Source organism: Megachile rotundata, chromosome 11 (genome assembly GCF_050947335.1).
Source record: "Megachile rotundata isolate GNS110a chromosome 11, iyMegRotu1, whole genome shotgun sequence".
Lineage (NCBI taxonomy): Eukaryota > Metazoa > Arthropoda > Insecta > Hymenoptera > Megachilidae > Megachile > Megachile rotundata.
The window spans coordinates 16,174,843-16,190,448 of NC_134993.1; the positions used below are offsets into that span (position 1 = coordinate 16,174,843).

General features: G+C 46.1%; 1 protein-coding gene across 2 annotated transcripts in view; it reads left to right on the forward strand.

Annotated features, from left to right (window-relative positions):
- LOC100878719 (uncharacterized) overlaps positions 1-15,606 on the forward strand; it is an 84,093-nt gene that overhangs the window by 51,303 nt on the left and 17,184 nt on the right. Inside the window, exons 2-3 of one of the 2 annotated variants that reach the window (XM_076536799.1) lie at positions 1,608-1,760; positions 13,704-13,969. In XM_076536799.1, the coding sequence (XP_076392914.1) occupies positions 1,681-1,760; positions 13,704-13,969 (346 nt within the window). In that variant the 5' untranslated portion in view covers positions 1,608-1,680. Of the gene's footprint in view, positions 1-1,607; positions 1,761-10,005; positions 10,426-13,703; positions 13,970-15,606 lie in introns of those variants that run through there. The other variant, XM_076536800.1, reaches the window with a different exon arrangement.

Here is a 15,606-nt window from a genome sequence, read left to right on the forward strand (position 1 = left end):
TTTTACTCGTACGATTAACAATAAACGACATTAATCTCGAACCCCGTCGATCGTTTGCGTATGAAAATCGATACAGTTTGAGATTCCCATCTGGTTCATATGAAATTCATAACCAATCGGTAGAATCGAGGATACAGGGTGTCGTTCGTTAAACGACAAGCAGCGAACGACTCAATCGATCTCCGGTTGGCGAAACCCGCCCACCGATAAATAATCGTTTATTGCGATGCTGGCGACTCGAGATCGGCTTGCACGGCCACGCCTCGATCAAGACCCAGAAAAACCACACACGAACACATCCGAGTTGCGATCCGAGAGCAACCGGATCGATTTCGCATTCATTCGCCGGGTTAATAAATCCCGCGGATCACCGCCCATCGAGCAATCGTTCGTGCCCCTGGATTCGGATGTTAATTTTTCCCGGCTCGCAATAATAAGTCGCGACTTTGAATTTCAATGAGAGCAATTTTCCTTGCGATAGATCGCACGGCTTTGTGCGAGACCCGCTCTGTGTCTGCGTTTCGAGAGAAATGTAACGTAAAATTCGCTCCAATAACGCACCGGAGTATTGTGCTCCGTTTAAGAAACGGTAACTCGAAAGTGTACGTTGAAACTGGCGGTTTTTCTGGGAGTAGGGGGGTGAGTTTTGATTAGTTTATTTGCATCGATAGAGGATGACTCTTCTATATAGACGGTAGATCCAGTTTCAAGTACAACCATAGCTACTCTTTCTTATATGAAGTCTATTTAATATAGAATGTACAGTTGTTCTTAATATATTGTAAGACTTGAAAAATATTTGGAAGAGCTGTAAGAAGATATAGATACATATATTTGTGCAGAAGTAAAGCAGAAATGGATGTGCGAGTCTCATCACCAGTTAAGTATCTGATTTGCATGATTATTTAATCAATCAAGTGTCCGCTTCAAGTAGTACGAACTGTACAGTTAATGGAGCTCCGAACTTTTCGAACAGACTGTGCAAAACCGTGCTTTGAAAGCGATTAGCTAATCGTCGAGAGTGAACGAGGCGTCCGAACAATATGATAGCCAGGAGTGTAAAATGAGCGCGAAATTGGCGTCGCGTCGCGTCGGTTCGAGCGATTTGACATCGTCTATTCCGGCGATTGGCGCAGCGTGTGCCATTTCGACGTCGCTTACAGCACCGGGGCCCCGGTCCACTGTCATGCAAAACCGCGACACAAATCTCGGTTCCCGAGATTCCGATTGGCATTCATCGGGACCAGAGGGGGTTTGGCGAGTGTCGCCTGTCGGAACGCGAAATCGCATCGAGTCGAATCGATGTTTCCAGCCGCGTGCTTCTTTCCTCTCCAACTTAACGTCTCTTCGTTGAAAAGCATCCTTGCTACGCATATGCCACTTGCCTTGTGCCAAAGGGTGGCGAAAGTCGTGACAAAAAGTCGTGGAGGGGATCCGAATTCTTTCGAGCAGGTAACACGCGCCAGGGCACCATGATCTGATGCTATGAATAAATTTCTAATCGGCCGTTAACGATCATAAGCCATCCGATATACTGCGGTTTAACGGTTGTACGAATTATGAGGCAACAGACTTACAATTTCTAATACAATTGCTTTGAGTTTCAGAGCAACGATCGAACGACGTGAAACTGAACTAGCGATTTGGAGGCAGTCGTGAAGAGGCGGTAGATTTGAAGAGATGGCAAGTTGGAGATGGTGGAAGAAAAGGAGGAGAAAAACGGCGAACAGGAGAGGGAGGAGTGATGCCGGTAGCAGCAGGTAACAATACTTAAGCTTGCTTCCTACAATAAATGCTGCAAAAGGGGCCGCCCTCTGTGTTGTATCCTTCGTTCATCCGCGCCTTTGTGCCATGGCTCAGATCTCTCTTCTTGCCGGCAATGGGATTTATTAACAGCACGACGAATTTATTGTTGCCCCGTTAGACGAAACTAAATCTCTCCTTCCAGTTCGACCGCGAACGATTTCGGACTTCCTGCGTCTACGTTCTTTACTGCCTTTTCTGTACCCGTCTAGAAACAGATTTCAATTTAATCATGAACTGTGATGTAATGTTAGGACAAAGAGAATGAAAATAGTATGAACATAGCAAACTAGAGCTCCTCATTCCCAGATTTCTAGATCCAGATTCTCGGATCCTCAGATCTCTGCAACCTTTAAACCTCACGTTAAATTTAATGGCGAGACCTCGAAGATTCTTTCCATCTCGAAGGATCGAAGATTCGACCGCGTCGGAACCTCTCGAGATTCCATCCGCTGGATCATCGAATAACGCTGGTGTCCCTCGCGTCCGTCAGGAATACCTGTTCCATCGAGGCGTTAACAATCGCTTTCTCGATCGTCTGAATGGCCGCTGGTCGTTCCCGCCAAAACTGAGAGCGGGGAAGAGGGAGCCTCGAAGGCGCCCAGCGGTCTGGCCGACGGAATGCGCGTGGGTTCTCGGCTTTTCAGGCCATTAGAGGCCGTTTCTACCCACGAACTCGTCTCGTTTGATCAACCACCCTCAATGAAACCTGACGCCTTCCTACTCTTGCTCGTGGCTCGCGTTCGGGGTGCATTTACAAGAAGGACAGAGATAAAGAGTTTTTGGGCAGGTAGATGGACAAACTTTGAAAGGGAAAGGTGTTTCGTGACGCTTCGAGAGGGCAGGTGCTTTCACACCCTCGTATGGAACGTGACCGAACGATTTTTTATTGCTCCATTCTTTAAATTGTAACGTTTTGAAAATCTTTGAAAAATTTAAGGTCTGGGAGTATGTGATCCAAAGGTATACAAAACTAGAGAGAGAATTGTTCAACATTATTTTTACATTGAATCTAACAACAATTAAAACTGAATGTTTCCAAATCAACTGTAACGATAATTAACCTGATTTCTATGCGGTAGCGAACGCTCGAGGCAGATCCGTGGAAGTAAAAGGATTACGATCTCGAACGTTAACCCCGGTTACCGATTAAATTGAACGAATGTAGGGACAGACGAGACAGAGGGAGGTCGGACAGTAAAGAAGAGCCAGGGTAAAGTTTACGCGGAGAAGCGGTGGGCGTCGTGCGGATCCTCCACAATGGATCGGCGATCGGATTATCCGCGTTTTGCGCGTACGTGTAACTTTAAATCGTTCGAGGGGGTTGTAAGCAGGGGCCAAGCTCGCTCGACTACTCACAAAAGGGAAGTTATTCTCTCGTAGATCTCTTATCTCCTCCGATCATCGCGGAAAAGCGTGCAACGACCCGGTAAAGTCCTCTCTTTTGCAGCGGCCCTTTGTGGCTCCGCTCGCGGTCTCCTCCTCACCCTCCAATTCCTTTTTCTCTCCGCTCTCTCTGTAATCTTATTTACCTCCGTGGACATCGGTCCATTTCATGGGAATGCTAATTTTTTTATACTGATCTGGGTCAGAGTTAAGGAGTGAATCACCTAGGGTGCAAACTGGGGGAGAAATTATTTATTGGTGCAGCTTACGTAACAATACTAGCTAAACTTGGGATTCTGTGTAAAGGATTTTGTGTAAAGGTAAGAGGATGAGGAGTAAATAGGATGCTTAAGTGTCCTTTTAGCAAAAGGATTGAAAACTTTGTACACAGAATAGAAAGTCCAATAAGCAAAGAATTCTAACACGAGATTTCAATGATCACAAAGTCCTGCAGTTCTCCGACAAGTCTCCCTAACCAAAGTGCACTCAAACTGCATTGAAACGAGTGCCTACACTTTACAAACCCAACCAGGACAGCTGTTCCAAAAAGACCCGTTTCTCGTAATCGAATCTCCTAAGTACTTCCAGAACAGCTCAGCTCCTCTACCCTTGATCGGCTCCGGAATCGCGATCGAGAAGCAATATTCCGATTTCGAAGAATAAAAGGAGACACCACGATCGTATCCATGGTGGGCAGCCTTCTCTTCTAAGCAATCTTCCTAATCTGGAAGATGGAGCGATAACGTCAGTCAATTGGCGATCGACTGACTCGGCTTTGACTCTATCTTTCTCTGTTTCTCCCTGATGTTCGTTTACGGAGCCGCGTGTGCGGCTCCCTCTTCTTTTGTGGGAAAAAATGTAGCCAAACAATCGGATAGCAGACGGCCGAGTCCATTGTGTCGGGGCTAAATGACAGTAGGAGATCCTTCAGCCACCGCCACGATGCGGATCACTCGGTGGCTTCGACTTTCCTTTCTTCGGGCGTAATGAGATGTCCCTGCGAGTGCGGTCTGGGGGATACAGCGTGCTACAATTCTTCCATAGTACAGAAAAATCAAATTCTGCAAATCTTGAAATCTATAAATTTGGGAACTTGGTACTTCACAAATGTACCCTGCAACTTTACGAGCGCACTATATTTCCCAGACGATACACACTGAACCAGCGTGGTTTCATCTACCCAGAACAACCCGGAGAATCGGATTTTCCCTGATGCAGGAAAAAATGTAGGTACAGGTGGACGTTGAATAACAAAACCGTCGCCGGGACGTTTTGTTGTGCATCGGTTACAGGTTCCACGCTATTCCATGCTAAAAAACGTGGAAAATTTAGTCTGAGCTCCACGCTCTATAGTTTTGAATATTTTGGGATTGGTTTTGTTCGCGGAACAAATTGACGTTTTTAGAAGTTAGTTTGTGCTAGACGCATTTATTCCTCTCGTCGCATGGCTCTACATCTGTGACCGGCTATTGAACTCTTCGCTGCTTTTTAAGTTTTAGTAAATCGATAGTTATTCTGCACTACTTTGTATTCTCATTTCGAGAACTTCACAATTTGCCACGCTAGCCATCGTAAAGTGAACACCATCGGAATAAGGGCAGATCCTCTTCAAGTCTGATCGCGACAAAAGGTCGCAAAGGTCCACGAGTGGAAACCACGTTCGCGCGGGTTCGATAATGTCGTAAGAGGATCTCGCAGGATACGAGCTTAATTTGGTCAGATCCTCGAAAGCCGCGGTGCACAAAAAAGGCGGACATACACGATTCTCCATTTTAGCCGCGGAGAAGAGAATCTCGTGATCCCGGATTCGGCTTATCCTGGATTTCTTCTTCTCGTGTCGAAAAGAATACGCTTACGTCGGTTTGCTCCTCTTCGCGACTCGATAATACTTGACTTTAAATTGAACATCGTGCTTTTGGCGATCTTTCAATTATTCGGGGAAGATTATTCGCTTAATAGGTTTTGGAAATTTAGGAAGCTGGGAAATATAAAGATTTTCTGGAATAAAAAATATTAACACGGTACGTATCTAGGGTGCGCCCATTTTATAGGTACGTTTTCACTGAGCCTGATGAAAATAAACCGCGCGAAAGTCGACGAATTACAACGACAACAACTTCGACAATGAAATAAAAAGAAAACGTTCGATTCATACCGCCTCGTCTTCAGCGTCCTCTTCTTGCAATACGTGGAATTGATGGATGAGAATACGACGACACGAATACAGAATACACCGGCGGTTGGTATTCCCAGCGCGGAATACACGACGGCTCTCAAGCTTTTAGCCCGGGCAAATAAATCGCGGGTTGCGAGCACACGCGACATTCGTGGATAAATTCTCGTCTCTCTCTCTCCCTCTCTTTCTTTCTTTTTCACCCTTGTGACACCTTACAGCGTTGACGTGTGCCGCCTACTCGAGAGAAGAATTCCACATTTGTGTACCAGCCTGACGGAATACATCCAGTTGGACCGTCGAATTTTCAGCCTGAGATGCTTTCTGTGTACTGAACTTCGACTGCCAGCTTTCTTCTTCTGAAGCTGCTTTTCGAAACTGGAGACGCTGAACACTCGTTGTTAATCAAAAAGAGGAGGCAAATATAAGTTTCATAGACACGTTACATTGTTAGAAATAATTTTTAATCTGGACCAAACTTGCTAACTATAACTTAATTGTCTGCAGCCTCGAATAACTGCTAGTCTGTGCGAAGTTCCAGGTAAACCCTTGGCATAATCTGCCAAATATAAATCCGAGTATTTTTGCAGAAAGCGTACAATTGTAAATACAGACTATTGTATCTCCAACAAAGTGACCGAACAATGACCAAATAGGGAGGATGTACGTATTCAGTCCAAGGACTATCCTCGTTGAATTTCCTCGAGAAAACAATGTTGTAACCCCACCGATTCTCCGGTTAAATCTCGACTGAATGCCGAACGACGTCTTTTACCCCAAAAATAAGTGTATTCAAACGATGCTCGATGACGATCTGGTTCAGTTACCGCTGACCATTGTCATTACACGGAATTGATCGGAGAATGTATTTTCGGTTGATAAAGCGCTGTTCGAGAAAAACACGTAATCGTTTTCGAAGGTTGTTAGGGGTAAGCCGGAGAGGCCCTTTGTAGGTGCAAATTCGCATGTAAGTAGGTGGCAGAACGATGGATCCCAACGGATCCTGGGTAGCCGTCGGATGCTTTTAAAGGGCTTAGCGGCAGCATTAGCCGGGCATTAGCCCTCCTGTTCCCCTTTGTTCCACACTGATGCCTACACGACGTCGCTTCCGGGATTTGTCGCTCGACTGTTATTAATTATTTGCGGCTTGCCCCATGCTCTATGGGTCCACGAGCCTGTACAACACCTGTAGACCACCAGAGCACCGATTATCGCCTCGTGAACAACCGATTCAACCACCTACCGGAACAGCTGATTTTCGTACGACAATAAGTCCTTTGCAAGATGGTTACATGGAGTGAAAATAAAAATTTTAGCTTCTAATAAGTTGAAATTAAAGAAGGAATATTCGGAACTTCGCTAATCTCCTAACACCAGCAATCTGTCCTTCGAAGAGCCATTTTTATTAAACTGTTACACCCGAGTTACACGGCCATGGTCCGTGAAAAGAAGGAAACAAGCAAGCCACCGGCCGGCAATAGAGCAAAATGGACGACCCGCTGCGCGTCGACAATTCTCACCGGCCTTTTGGACGAGCTCAGTTTTACCGGTGGCTGCCCATTGTCGCCATTGTTGCTTATCTGCGACACCTGCACCTGGGCAAAACAGAGGAAGACAACGGCGGGTGTGTTCGAGGATCCTCGATTTCGAGAAGATCAGCTGCTCCGAAGATCTAACCTAACCGCATCGTTCCGCGGGTGGTGATGACACCTTCTTTCGGCCCCTGTTCGTTTCGCCTCTTAAATCGACCCGAGGCTAATAAAATTCCTTTTCATTTTCGTTAAACAGCCACCCCTCGTATTCTGTCCTGGCTGGTTCGTTTAAGGAGATCAGGCTGCCTGCTGCAAAAGCTGGTGGCCGCCTTTTGTCCCAACGGCAGGCTCGCGTTTACGCTCCGACTCGACTCATCGCCACAAAACTGCGGGATCCTTGCTAGACAATGGCTCGGGATGACACGGTTGTTCCCACCTTTCACGATGCAACGTGGCCAGGTGATGGAACGAAACGGGGAGGATACGCTTCGTGAAACATCGACCTGGCTATCTGCTAATATGCTTCAGACGTTTCAAGTGCTACGTGCCATATTCTTACTTTCCTTCATTCTTTTTCTATAAATTTTCTATATTTCTATCCGAGCGATCGAGCTACAAATTTAAGTCAGAAGTAAAATTTTGTATACATATAGGGTTGTTTGAGTTTCGTGGCTCAAATAGAGTACAAGACACATTTTGTCGGGATATCGATCAATATGGTTGGAGTGACAGAGTACAATCGAACGATTTCATCATTTCCACGTAACGGTGAAAAGGTGGCGGGACAAAGTGGCGTCGATTACAAAAGAATTTATAGACCGTCCTTTTTCTCTATAGACACTCGATTCCACCCTCCTAGCTCATCGATCGCCTCTTGTTTATTCCCAAGTGGCGAGGGTATGTGGCCCACGTTTTGGCACCCCCTTCGCTAATCTGATAATTTCTCTCATTTTCTGAAGAAGACGGAACCTTTACTTGAACCTTGCGTAAACATCCAAAATCTAATAATAATTCAAAGGATCCGACACCATAGAAGTGTCTAAAACACGAAGAGACATTTGCAAACACTTAACCAGGAAATTTCGAATAATTTTAGCTCGACTCGTCGCTCAGTGTTTATCGCGTAGAAGATTTATTTCCCCTCGTTGGTCGTAGCACGTGCTGTCTCCCCGTGCTCGCATCAGGGTAGCCTCCATATTGTTGTACGCGTCGTGGAACATGTAACGTATGAATATCTAATGCACCCCGTCCACAATTAAATTCGGACAATATGTTTTGTTTCGCGAGGGGCCGGGGTCCGCCACCCTCGAGAGCCGCTCCCTACTCGGGATCCTCGACATTGAATAACGCCCCAAGTGTAAATCTCACGCTGTACAACGTCGATACGACGACAGACGATAATAACTTTCGGGCCAAATCAGGCCAGACCGCAGCCTCTCCAACTTGTCGAGCGAACAAGATTCGATGATCGCTGATGCCGAAGCGGAGGACATCCTTTATTAATGGCGCCCGGTTCGTGGTTTCAAGAATCTAATTTATGGCTTCGAACTCTCGCAAGAGTGGAACCAAGATTCTTCGTCATTTGTTCGACGATCGATGGAAGATATTGGCAGAGCAAAAGTTTGGGGAGGGAAGAATGGTTTGGATCAGTGATGGAAGTGCCTGATAAAAGGGCAATGATATTTCTAATTTGGAAATTTTTTAATTTTGGCTACCAAGTGAACCGGTTACGTCGTTCACCAGGGGTGCAAAACGTACCCCAGTCGTCGAAAAGCGCAAACCTGCAGGAGCTACCATTTTGTAGGCGAGTGGGCTGCCTCGAGCACGCAATGTCCTCCTCCTCGAGAGACAACCATCTGAAAAGAGGGACTCCGGTAGCCGCGAAGTGTAGCCAACGGTTGGGAACCTGAAGAGTTTGGCGCGAGAAGGGGAAGAGCGGTATCGAGGAGAGAAGTCACTTTCTTATTTCCATTCTTAGCAGCGTTCTTTCGAATTCGACGCGGCAATAGCAACGGCCACCATCTCGGAGTATCCCACCTTCTTCCACTTCGTCCCCACCACGTATGGGCTGGGTCGGTTGGTACCCGTGGTCGGTGGAGGTGGAGGTGGCGGTAGCAACTGTACCTGGCTGTTCTCCCACTCCTTCTAGTTTCTCCTAGGGTGCTACTTCTCTGTGTCTCCTCTCTCCCTTCCTCGAACGCTTGACCCACCCCCGACACCGATACAACCCTGCATTATGCGAACGTAAACAGCCTAGGATCAGAAATTATTACCGGAAAATTCTGCTCGATGGGTCTGAACGACAGGAAGAGATAACCTACCTGTCGAACCTGATGAACGGGTGTCATCGTAACATGATACGCTCAAAGTGCACAGTTCAGAAAAATGTGTAGACTTGCTGAACCGGTTGGGTATTAGGTGTGAAATTTGATAGCACAGCGGTTTGGGAACTGTGAAAGGAGATAAGGACTCAAAGTGTCCGACAACTGGTCAGACGATGAAAAGGTTCGACGAAATGTTGGTGTACGAGGTTCATACTGATCACAACCGAGTTTTTGATCATCAAAGTTAGCTCTAATATATCCGGCAACACTTTTGGACGATATATGAAAATCATAGGTATCCCTTTGAACTCCTGGACCAAGGGCAGTCCCTGACAATAATACATATTCCTATGTTTCTTGCATCCATGTTTCGTCAGAGCATCTCTAAAATTTCTTGGAGAATTAATCGTCTAACCGTGCCACCTGTATCCCGAAAAGGCAAACATATCCGGATCGGGCAGAAATGCTCCACAATAAGAAACAGTGACACGAGGCTCGAAATTTCGCCGCCAGTTCGCGAAACGAGGAAAACCCGGTAGGGTTAACCGTGTAGGGAAAATCCAGGTAGATACGTAGGGAGACGCGGTGCACCCGAAGAGGGGATTCAGGAAATACAGGTCGGCTTCGTTATCGACGGTCTCGAGTCGGTAGCCAATCGAATCAGCCAGCGATACCGCGTTTACTTCGAAGGGTCCGCCCATCGCGCTCCGCCATTGGATGAGCAGTCCTTCACCCGTTTCAAGTGCCGTGGTGGGGTTCGGAGAACCCGAGGACTCCGTGGATCGACACCAGGCGTCGGGTCGTGCGTGCACACTCCCCAAACTATCGTCCGCGAAGGCACATCGAACGCCGTTCACGTCGCGCGATCGTCCTCGTGTGACGTTCAAAAGTCCGTTTCTCAACGTGATAAGTTCGCCACTGACATTTTCGGTAAAGGATGCCGCGGTTGGATCGTGACCCGGATCGCGACACGCACGCCTGATCGTCAGCCAGGAAAAGTGAGAAGCACAGTGATCGAGGACTCGAGAGTGGATCGTCTGATATGACAGTGCAGTGACTTGCTGGTTGTTGTTGTTTTACGTTGCGCCTGTTGTTTAGCAGCGATTCGCTGACCACCTTTAGCGGGAACCAGCGGAGACGGAAGTCTCAACCACGGCAGCAAAATTGAGCTGGACTTGCACCAACGAGCCGCCGGCCACTTCATGAGGTGAGTTGTACGCGAATGTTCAAAATATTCGAATCGTGCGGACAAGTCGCATGGTTCTCCGTTCTTCGTGGTTACGTTTTTGGTGATTTTACGTTTGAACGAGAGAAGAATCATCTGTTGTATCGATAAACGTTTGAGTACATGATCTGGACACCACAGTTTGGAATGTTCCAAGGTTAAGATAGAGTTTGTATCGTTAGGATCTATTCATTGGAGGATGATTTGCAATTCAAATGTTAAACTTTGGTGCTCTTCAAATAGTCTCTCGTTCGAAATTTGTGTAGCTAATATTTGAGTATCTAATTGTAGTATGTGAATAGTTACAACTAACTCGCCTGTCGTCGTCAGAGAGTTAGAGACTCAGGTCTATTTTCCTTTGAAATCTATTAGCATGAATTCTGGAATTCTAACAATTTGAAATATAAATTTGCTTAATACAACGTAATATGAAATCGAGTTACGTAACTCGATCGAACACTATCGACAAAATCTCGACAGACTAATCGAATACCGAAGATGTAAACACAGTTGGATAAGTGTTTATCGACGGCGACGGTGACCCAGTTGCTCCAAGAAGCGCTACACTTCTGAATCGCAAGATAAACCGTTCTGCTTGAACCTTCGAGTTCACTTGTATAAATATGTACAGGGGTCGTTTCCCGTCACTGACCTTCTCAAGCAAATCACGATCAGACGTATTGGATCGTCGAAAAATTTCTATTAAAATGTAAATCGACTTTTGCACGGTTCCCGATCGTCGGAGAATCCTCGAGGGTGGCTTTTGTGCTGCTGGGAGATTCGCGAATAAGGAGCAATAAATTGCCGCGTGCGGTATTCGAGTCCGTAGCCTAAACATTCAATTAGCACTTCCTAATCCCCCGTCGCTGGTTGTCAACAGCCATTACTTCCAGCATCTTCGTTGAACCACCCCCGAGCACCCTTGGGGCCTCTCTAAAGCGACCACGTCTCTCGCATCCCTTCACGACTCTAACGTCTCTAACCAACGTATCTATTAATCCGGCCTGAATGACACTCGAGGGTGGCCCGGACCGAGGGTGATTCTAACCCCGCGAAATCGTAACTACCGCCCCCGGGGTTAACTCCCTCAACCACTACAGATTTTCCCTCTCTGTTATTCTCTTTCTTTTTTCCTCTTACTTTCTTAATGAATGCTCAAGGAGATCCAGTGTAATTGTGTTAGTCGGAGAGAGGAGGCCAGAGGGTGAGGTCCGTGAACCGAAGGGTGACATTTAGGGGTTAAAAAAGACGGAGCAGAGAGCGTAACGGAGGCAGCAACGCGCCGAGATTGGTTAATGGCTTTGATACGAGGAAAGGATAAGATTAATTTGCTTATGAATCAAAGAGCAAACGAATAAGCAATTACCGGGACCGTGACGAGTGGCTGCCACGAGTACCCTCGCTCGGTTCTTCCACGTGTCGCTGCTGCACAATTAAAAAAGCCACGAGAACCCCATGGCATGCCATAGGGTCGTATGGGCTTTCGACTTTAATTTCGAGATACTTTGAAAAATTCCTGTTCAAAATATTTTATGTTGCGCTACAGAATTTCTAACAATTTTTACTTTTGATATTTTCTCATCCCACTGCTTTTATTGTCAAGATAAATATCGGATCGATTTTTTCATGTTTCAAACTTTTATTTCTACATAAAATTTTTGCCATCTATTGTGAATATATTGCACTCGCTGTATTATCGCCGTGGCACTTATATAATGTTAACACGAAAACTACTGTCGTATTAAAAACAAAAATTGATTGTCCAACTTAATAGATTGTCAAATCACAAAAGTCTTCCATTGCGACAATTCCCTCCGTGACATAATAACTACTATTACTACTAATTTGCGTTAATTTTCCTTTTTATCTACTTAGTGTCAAAGATGGAATAACATTATTAAATTGTTTAATACATTCGTATGAATCTTTTTGCTCTCTCTAAAAAAGCTACTATTCAGCGTATTCACTATTCTGATTTACTTGCAGCTCTGTCAAAACGAAGTAATTGAAGGTCTCTTTTTAATAAATTAATTTTGAAAGAGCGACGTTTGTGCGTTCGGCAGAGGAACTTGTTGCACCCGAACGAGCGCAATGACGATTGAAGCAACCGCGTCCCTCAATTTAGAAGATTATTCAGCACTTTCTTGACGACTTTAATCTCGTTCTGGTAGCTTTTGACGCTCAAGATTCGCGCCTTTTGTGGCCGAGAAAAAAGAATCGTCAGGTGAATCGCTCGGTCCGCAGATCTTTTCGTCCTCCTCGCGACGGCGTTCGACTTTTTCATACTCTTTACAATTTAGGACTCGGTAATTTGTTCGTGTCCACGAGAAAACTTGTCCTGAACGTGTTACCAGTAATAATACAACGTGACAAGCATCAAATTGTACATTTGAAAATTGATAGAGTTGAAACTAATGATGCAGCTGATGGGATTTTATTCTTGATTAGCCTAGCAGAAAATTATCACGTTGTAATTGGAATTTGTGTCGTAATCAGATGTTTTATCCACTATGTTTCTTCATAGACCACTATTACTTAATTCTGAGAAAGTTGGACTTTTACGATTCAGTTTCACGCGATTTCATTCAATCTGATTCCATTTCATCCGATTCAAAACGGGTCAGTTTCGTAATATTCAATTCGGAGTAATTCTCTCGCAACTTAATTTCACTTAATTCAATCTGGAGCTATTAGGTTCGACGCGATCCAATTCACTTTTCCTACAACTAAATGTGATACAATTTAATTCTATCTTATTCGGTGTAATTTAATTCCTGCGAGTTTTAATTCACACGAGATTCAATTACCTCACGATTCAATTTAGTGTCATTCAGTGCGACACGAATTAATGTGACTTCGTTTGTGCTTAAGTTGTTAGCTATACCTACATCAAACATCAAATAGCTTCTTGCAAACTATACTTCTCTCCGAAAGTCCCTGATCACAATCTCCAAACCTACTAAGTTTACCCAAAGTTTTCCCAAACCAAAAATAAAAGTTACAAGCCTGCTCTAGAAGCCTGCGGTACAGACAGAAACACGAATGATCTAAATAACCGAGATAACGTCGCGTAGATCGTAAATCATGGAAGGGTCGAGGTTCGTCGCGTTGTCCAGTGTCGAAAACAATAGGTCCGTGGAGGGCCTGGGGGTCTCCTCGGTCAGTCGGACTCGAGGTCGTCCAGGCTGTTTTCACGTAGGCGTGTCCCTCCATTAACGTAGCCGTTGGGGTTACTAATTGGTGGCTGCGTTTAATTACAGAGCCGGCGGCAACATGTGCGACGGCTCCTTCACGGAGACCCTGCGAGGTATGCAGGGTATGTCGGGTACGTCGCCTCCCGGTGGTGCGGGGGTCGGTCCCATGGGGGTTGGCCTCGGCAGCCCCCTTGGCCCGACCACGAAGAAGGCGCAGGTGGAGCACATCAAGAGGCCGATGAACGCGTTCATGGTCTGGTCCCGGTTGCAACGGCGGAAAATCGCGCAGGAGAACCCCAAAATGCACAACAGCGAAATCTCAAAGAGGCTTGGTAAGTTTTTACTTTTCACAAACTCTCTACTGTATTTCGTGAGAGTGTTTCATGGAACATGCAAGACAGTTTCTTTGAGCACTATTTGATCATTGTACCTAAACATATGTTATAATTGCAAAATTTTAAGATCGCGGTTGCAATAGGTCGAAGAAGAAAGAATTTTACAAAGAGTATCACTTTAGCCATGACACTGAAGATTGAACGCGATGTAACGATAAATAGGGGCTCGTAGTCATGACACAAAATGTAGTATCACTTTCGTGCGACATTGAAAATGATAGTTTGACTGTCAGACTGTGCGGATGTTTGAATGAAATGTCGACAGCAAAAGCGACGGCAGTTAGCGCGAGACGGTACCCTTTGGTAGTCGGTGAGTCCAGCGGTTCTCGAATTATATTCGTATAGGTGGTTGTGTACGTAGGGGAGGGTGTGTACCGAGGGGTAAGAAAAGAGATAAAGAGGAACGGGGACGAAGGTATTCCGGTTGGTATTTCCGTTAAATACCCGGGAATCGACAAAGCCCGTTTCCCGCAGCTCCCCTCGAATCTTCTTTATCCGTCATTTTCTTCCTCGCCTCGGTTCTTCTACCCCCGTTTCGGGTTCCCCCGGCGACGGCGAATAAGGGAAGTGCCTGCTCCTCGGCAAAAATGATGCGCGCACGCTCGAACCACCCCCTTCTAACTCTGCCTCTCCTCGTTCCTCCTCCTCCACCCCTTCTTCTTGATCCACCCCTCTCGTCCCTCTTGTTCTCTTCTCCAGCTTGCACCCTTTGTCGAAGCGACACTTTTTCGTCGCTCTTTTACCGCCGTATCCCTGGCACCGCGTACATTTCTGCTTGATGTACAACCCCCTGCACCCCGCCGCGACTCTCGTGGCTGGCTTGTCGGAGCATTTGCAAATTTCATCCTGCAACCACCACCATCACCGCCAACCCCCGCGCGTTCCTCGTCTCTTTTCCTTCGCCGAACGATCCGCGCCACCCTACACGCCAAACCCACCCCCGCTGCTACCTCAACTGCCGCGACAAAAGATTCGAGGAACCGATGTACTCCGCAGGAGCACCCTCGACTCGTTCGCTCGCTGGAATCTCGCGTGGAATGCAGCCGCGGACCCGTTTTCTTCCTCGTGCTTTTCCCGCGGCTTCCGGAGAAAATGTTAACTCGCGAGGCCGACATCCGCCTGCGCCATTTGACGCACCGCCGACCGTAATGGGGCGCCGGGCAAATCGCATTTTGATCGTGACAGCAATTTTTCAAAGGGTTCATTCTTACTTTCGGGGGGTAGCTTTTTACCGGACGTGTTTGGATTTCGAGGGGTTGTGTTTGTAACATTCTTGAATTTTATGCCTTTTTTCTGATATTTAACAAATTATATCTGTGTTATTTTACTAATCAAAATTAGTCTCGCATATGGTCTTAAGCTACATTGACTGTACAGTGATGTGTGCTACAATTGTTCAATTTTAGAATAGTTCTGGTTGTGCACTGTAAGGGTTTTCGCGTACGTAAGTTCGCATCGAGACGTCACAGACAGTCGCACACACTCGATCGAATTTTACGACGTCGATTAGCAAGATGACCGTCTCCGTTTATCTTCCATTCGGTCAGTCCGTCACGTTTCACGATCCTCCGCAA